This window comes from Anolis sagrei, chromosome X, assembly GCF_037176765.1.
Source record: "Anolis sagrei isolate rAnoSag1 chromosome X, rAnoSag1.mat, whole genome shotgun sequence".
Classification (NCBI taxonomy): Eukaryota; Metazoa; Chordata; class Lepidosauria; order Squamata; family Dactyloidae; genus Anolis; species Anolis sagrei.
Window position 1 is genome coordinate 58,807,557 of NC_090034.1, and position 6,870 is coordinate 58,814,426.

At 46.4% G+C, this 6,870-nt stretch overlaps 1 protein-coding gene across 1 annotated transcript in view; it reads left to right on the forward strand.

Annotated features, from left to right (window-relative positions):
* The window catches only part of ARHGEF18 (Rho/Rac guanine nucleotide exchange factor 18), a 79,047-nt gene extending 72,444 nt beyond the window's left edge, over positions 1-6,603 (forward strand). Inside the window, exons 27-30 of the mRNA XM_067473557.1 lie at positions 123-596; positions 1,515-1,845; positions 4,468-4,569; positions 4,661-6,603. Coding sequence (XP_067329658.1) covers positions 123-596; positions 1,515-1,845; positions 4,468-4,569; positions 4,661-4,794 — 1,041 coding nt within the window. The 3' untranslated portion in view covers positions 4,795-6,603. The remainder of the gene's footprint in view (positions 1-122; positions 597-1,514; positions 1,846-4,467; positions 4,570-4,660) is intronic.
* The last annotated feature ends 267 nt before the right edge of the window (positions 6,604-6,870 follow it).

Genomic DNA, 6,870 nt, shown 5'->3' on the forward strand with positions numbered 1-6,870 from the left:
AATATATACTAGACTATAACCTAGAAGATAATAGAGTAAAATCAACAATGATTACATGGGCCAAGGATTTAGGGAGAGTTATATATATTCTTATATCATGTTAAGGTCTTTTCCTGTCGCAGGGCGTGCTGTCGCAGCAGGAGAGCTGCTTAATGCTGCAGCGTGGGGTGCTGCTGGACCGGGAGAAGCAGCTAAGCCTGCAGTCGACCCGTGGAAGCCTCTTGCTGGAGCAGGAGCGGCGGCGCAACTTCGAGAAGCAGCGGGAGGAGCTGGCCGGGGTGCAGAAGCTGCAGGCGCAGCTGAAAGCTGAGCAGCAGCGTTGGGAGCGGGAACGGGAGCGGAAGCAGCGCCAGGACGAGGCAGATGAGGCCCGGCTGCGGCTGCGGGAGGAGGAGGCTCGCCGGGTGGCACAGCGCCTACAGGACGAGCAGCGGGAGCTGCAGCACCAGCGCGAGGCCTACCAGCGTGACCTGGAGCGCCTGCGCGAGGCACAGCGGGCTGTGGAGAAGGAGCAGGAACGTCTGCAGCACCTCCGCCGGGCTAAGAAGCCACCACACGTCGGCACCAATGCCAGCTCCCCCCTCGAGAGTGGGCAGGTGAGGGGCCTCTGCTGGGGGAGCTCTGGTTGTGCTTTTCTTGCATGGCGAAATAAAGGGGGTTGCACTGGATGACCTTTAGAGGTCCCTTCCAACTCTAGGATTATAATAATAATAGGTTGGACTGGATATTCCTTGGGGATCTCTTTCAGTCCTCTTCAGGTGAAATAAAGTCATGTATAAATAAATTTATTATTATTAATGATAATAATAATAATAATAATAATAGATTGGACTGGATGTCCCCTGGGGTTCACTTCCAACTTTAGCATGTTGTTGTTGTTGTTGTTGTTGATGATAATAATAATAATAATAGGTTGGACTGGATGTCTCCTGGGGGTGTTTTCCAACTCTAGCATATTATTGTTGTTATTATTATTGATCATAATAATACTATAATACTGAACATCCCCTGGGGGTTTCTTCCAACGCTGGGATAATAATAATAATAATAATTATTATTATTATTATTATTATTATTATAGGTTGTACTGGATGTCCCCTGAGGGTCTCTTCCAACTCGAGGAGTCTGTTGGTCAGCAGTCCTGCTGGCACAAGGTTTTAACCTGTTGCGCCACCAGGGGCTCCAATAATAATAATAATAGGTTGGACTTGGGGGTCTCTTCCAACTCAATAATAATAATAATAATAATAATGTTTCTAGCCTTTTAGATTTCAACGTACAACACTTTTATGAGACTGTAACCCTCTCTTCTTATGCTGGTCTGTGGGCATAAAGGTTTGTTTGTTAGGTTGGTCTGGATGGCCTCTGGGGGGTCTCTTCCAACTCTAGGAGTCTATTATTATTATTATTATTATTATTATTATTATTGATAATAATAATAGGTTGGATTACATGTCTCTTGTGGATTTCTTTAAACTCTAGCATTTTATTGTTATTATTGTTCTCCCTTGCAGGACTTGAGCCATTCGTTCAGCTTCAACGGCGAGGGTCCAGAAGGGAGGCCGGGGGGTAGGACAAGCCTCTTGGGGCCGGAGCCACCAGAGCGGTGCGAACCCGGCCGCCGGGAGAGCCTTGGGGCAGATGCAGGGGGGGTGACGGTGCGCCCCTTGCCACTGCTGCCAGGGGCCCTGAAGAATGAGGTGCCGCTCCACCTGCTCAGCGCCACCAACCAGATCCAGAAGCAGGCCGCCGTCCAGCAGCAGATCCCCACCAAGCTGGCCACCTTCACCAAGAGCAGCAGCAGCAAAGGGCCCCGGGCCCCTTCCCACCGCACAGACAGCAGTGGTGAGCACCCCCCCCTCTCTCTTTCAACATCATTTGAATTAAGCGCACCACAGCTTTCCAAACTGTTTCACCTTTAGAGGTTTGCGTCATTTCGCAACATGGTTGTCCTGTCTTACACGCAAACCATAGGTTCTATATTATTATTATTATTATTATTATTATTATTATTATTATGTTCTGAGCCATGTTCCCTCTGAGTTGTATGGAGTCTCCTATATTCCTATTCTTATTATTATTATTATCATCATCATCATTATTATTCTGTTTGAATTCTAGAGTTGGAAGAGACCTCCAAGGGCCATCCAGTCCAATCCTTTAGATCAGGAGTCCTCAAACTAAGGCCCGAGGGCCGAATACGACCCTCCAAGGTCATTTACCCGGCCCTCACTCAGGGTCAACCTAAGTCTGAAACGACTTAAAAGCACACAGAAACAACAACAATCTTATCTCATCAGCCAAAATGCTTTGGCCCACACTTCCCATTGAAATACTAATAAGTTTATATTTGTTAAAATTGTTCTTCATTTTAATTCTTGCATTCTTTTAAGTGTTTTTGCACTACAAATAAGATATTTGCAGTGTGCATAGGAATTCATTTATTTCTTTTCTAATTATAATCCGGCCCTCCAACAGTTTGAGGGACTGTGACCTGGCTCTCTGTTTAAAAAGTTTGAGGACCCCTGCTTTAGATAGATAGATAGATAGAATCCTAGAGTTGAAAGAGATAGATACACAGATAGAAAGATAGAATCCTAGAGATAGATAGATTTCAATTTGGAAGAGAGAGAGGGAGAGAGAGAGAATCCAAGTTGTTAGAGAGAGTGTGTGTGAGAGAGATGGATAATCCTAGAACTGGATGGAATAGATCTATAGATAGATCCATCTAGTCTGTCTATCTCTTTGTTTATCTCTTCCAGCTCCTAAAGTCTCCTAGAGTTAGAATAAATAGATAGATAGATAGAATCCTAGTTGAAAGGGATGGCCACGGTGGTCCATGCTCTGGTTACATCCCGTTTAGACTACTGCAACGCTCTCTACGTGGGGTTGCCTCTGAAGACTGCCTGGAAGCTTCAATCAGTCTAACGAGCGGCAGCCAGACTGCTAACGGGAGTGGGGTACAGGGAGCATACGACTCCTCTGTTACGCCAGCTCCACTGGCTGCCAATTAGCTTCCAAGCACAATTCAAAGTGCTGGTTTTGACCTATAAAGCCCTAAACGACTCCGGCCCAATTTACCTGTCCGAACGGATTTTCCCCTATGAACCATCAAGGCTATTAAGGTCTTCCGGAGGGGCCCTGCTCTCGATCCCACCACCTTCGCAATCACGTCTGGTGGGGACGAGGGACAGGGCCTTCTCGGTGGTGGCTCCTCGTTTCTGGAACTCCCTTCCACTAGAGATTAGATGTGCCCCTTCCCTCCTGTCATTTAGAAAGCTACTAAAAACCTGGCTTTGGAATAAGGCATTTGATGATTGAGTCAATAACCTTTGTGCACACGGAAGGATGGTGATGAATTGTAACTGTATTTGACGACTTGGCTTTTGTAATGTGATGATGTTTTTATTGTATTTTTCGGTTTTTAATGTTTAATGATGATGTATTGTTCTGCCTATATTACTGTATTTGAGTACATGCTGTAAACCAGCCTGAGTCCCTCTCTGGAGGTCGAGAAGACCGGTATATAAAACGTCTAAATAAATAAATAAATAAAAAATAAATAAGGGATGCATAGACAGGAAGTTAAATAGATAAATAGAATCCAAGTTGGAAGAGATAGATAGATAATCCTAGAGCTGGAGGGAATCAATAGATTCCTAGAGTAGGAAGAGACCTCCAAGTGCTGTCTAGTCCAGTGTTTCTCAACCTGGGGGTCGGGACCCCTGGAGGGGTCACAAGGGGGTGTCAGAGGGGTCACCAAAGACCAGCAGAAAATACAGTATTGTCTGTTGGTCATGTGGGGTTCAGAACATTCTTTGATTGTGAGTGAACTATAAATCCCAGCAACTACAATTCCCAAATGTGAAGGTCTATTTTCCCCAAACTCCACCACTGTTCACATTTGGGCATTTTGAGTATTCATGCCAAGTTTGGTCCATCATTGTTTGAGTCCACAGTGCTCTCTGGATGTAGGTGAACTATAACTCCCAAACTCAAGGTAAATGCCAAATAATCCTTCCATTATTTTCTGTTGGTCATGGGAGTTCTGTGTGCCATGTTTGGTTCCATTCCATCGTTGGTGGAGTTCAGATTGCTTTTTGATTGTAGGTGAACTATAAATCCCAACAACTGCAACTCCCAAAGGACAAAATCAAACCCCCTCAACCCCATCAGTACTCAAATTTGAGCGCATTTGTGCCAAATTTGGTCCAGCGAATGAAAATATATCCTGCATATCAGTTATTTACATTACAATTCACAACACAAGCAAACTTACAGTTGTGAAGTAGCAACAAAAATAATTTTATGGCTTGGGGGTCACCACAACATGAGGAACTGTATTAAGGGGTCGAGGCATTAGGAAGGTTGAGAACCACTGTAGTCCAACCCCCTTCTGCCGATCCCTCCCGACAGATGGCCACCCTGCCTCTGTTGAAAGGTGTGTTGTTTCTTTCCGCCTTGCAGCCTCGGTTGACATGCGGCATCTCCTCTCTGCACGACCGGCTGGACGGGAAGAGTCCCTCTCACGGAGCCGCCTCTCGGCCGCCAGCCCAGTTTTCCCTGCAGGTAAGTCAGATCGAGGGGCTTCTGTGGGGCGGAGGGGCCTCTAGTACTGGCACCCAGTAGCCTTTCTTTCTTCTCTCCTCCTTCCCCACAGACCCGCCAGGCGCCTCCGAGAGTGGCCATCTTGCGACGCCTCCTCCCATGGCCCTCCTCTTCAAGCCCCAAGGTGCCCACACCCTCCCGCCCGCGCCGGACGATCCCGGCAAAGAGGATGTCATTTTCTTCTGACTTGGAAAAAGTTTGGAAGGCATTCCTATTGCATCGGACGTTTTCACACCCGAGGATATGAGGTTCTTTTGTTTGGGCAAAACAAGAGGCAGCCGGGCAGACAGAGGGGTTTCTGTGGGACGTCCTATACGCAGCCATGCCTCTGGAAGAGATTTCAGTTTTGAATCCTCCTGTCCCCCTTCCTATTGTATCAGATGTTCGTGCCTTGTTCGCGATACAAGGTTCTTTTGTCTGTGCGAAATGAGAGGCAGACAGTGGAGACGCCACAGGACATCTTATTCGCAGCCATGCCTTTGAGAGAGATTCCAGTTTTCAATCCACTTCTTCCCCTTCCTATTGCATCAGACATCCGTGCCTGAAGATATGAGGTTCTTTTGTCTGTGCAAAACTAGAAGTGGCCGAGCGAAGAGGCTCCGCAGATGTACTATTCCCAGCCATGCCTTCAGAAGAGATTCCCGTTTTCGATCCTCTCCTTCCCCTTCCTATTGCATCAGATGTTGGTGCCCAAGGATCTGATATTCTTTTGTCCTTGCAAATCGAGAGGTGGCTGGACAGACGGAGGAGGCTCTGTGGGATGTCCTATTCCCAGCCATGCCTTCGGGAGAGATTCCGATTTTCAATCCTCTCCTTCCCTTTCCTATTGGATCAGATGTTCATGCCTAAGGATCCGAGATTTTTTTCTCTTTGCGAAATGAGAGGTGGCCGTGCAGACGGAGGAGGCTCCGTGGGATGCCTGTTTCCACAGCCATGTCTTTGGGAGAGATTTTAGCACCCTGACAAGGCCAGATACGTTCTCTGTAGCAACTCCTTTTCATTTCCATCAAAGGAAAAAACTCACCTTCCAGGTCTCAAACATGCTGACGCAGAGAGATACGGCTTTGGAAAATGGGAGGGGACGATGGGGCTGAAATGGGCCACAAAGGGAACAGAGGAGTCTAGCTTGGCTTCTTCTCTTGTGAGACATCTTTCTTTGTTCTGTGTTCTTCCGACATTGCTGAGCTTGTTGCCGGTATTTTGGGATACGGAAAAAAATGGTTTCCCCCTTTCTTCGACCTCCACGTCGTTGCCTTTCAGAAGGGATCATTCACAAGGGACGTTCCCTAGTTTCCGGGGCTGAAGGTAAACTCCCATCTTTCGTTCCGTCGTTGCCTCCGACTTGAGACGAAATCCCACCATTCCGTGCACTTGGGAACCCGCAAAAAGTGCAACGTGGGCTTCGTAAAGACTTCTCCTTTTCGGGGATCCAGTGCTGTCTTGCTTTGCAAAGAACTGTAGGGAGAGGAAGGAATTTCCTCATCAAGGACATTTTGGGGGTCCCAATATGGTCGGGAATGTTGACGCTCGTCGTCATTTAGGGACAAAGCTTTTAGGAGGGAAAGAAGCATTTTGGTGGGAAATCTGTCCCAGGAAGAAGAAGAAACAGCCTGTGTCTTAATAACAAAAACAATAACAGTAAACCTAATCATAGCTCCCTTTTTTCCTCCTGCCATTTTCCGGCTGCATCCGGATCACTTTGTGCCATATTCTCAGTGTCTTTATGTATGTGTGTGTGTATATATCTATATATATGTATATTTTGGTACGGAAAAGAAATCAGAGCACTTTAGAACAATGACGGTCTGCCATCAAAGTTCCCCATTCGCCAAGACTTGATTCACGAGCATCCACTGCCTATGACAACTTTGGTGGTGGTTGCATTGTTATTATTTCCAAGATGGACACCCCTCCCCTCAATCTACCATGTAAACACCTCTAACCAATGGGGGTGTGCCTTAGGATCTTCTCTAAATAAAGCTTTTTTTCCTTTTCTCTGGGTGAGTCTCGCCGTTGATGGTGTTCAAGAAGCCAATAATATGGTATTATTATCTTATCTGTATGTATAGATCGTAGTGGGAAGCAACAGATTTAATTCTTTTTTGATGTCCGTATGCACCCATTGCCACATTATAGCTGTATATTTTTATGTGCGCATTGGTATGTTGGCATGTTGGACCTGTACGTCTTTATGTGCGCATTGAGAGATAGGTAGGTAGACGAGAGAGAGAGAGAGGATAGATGGATAGATAGATGGATGGA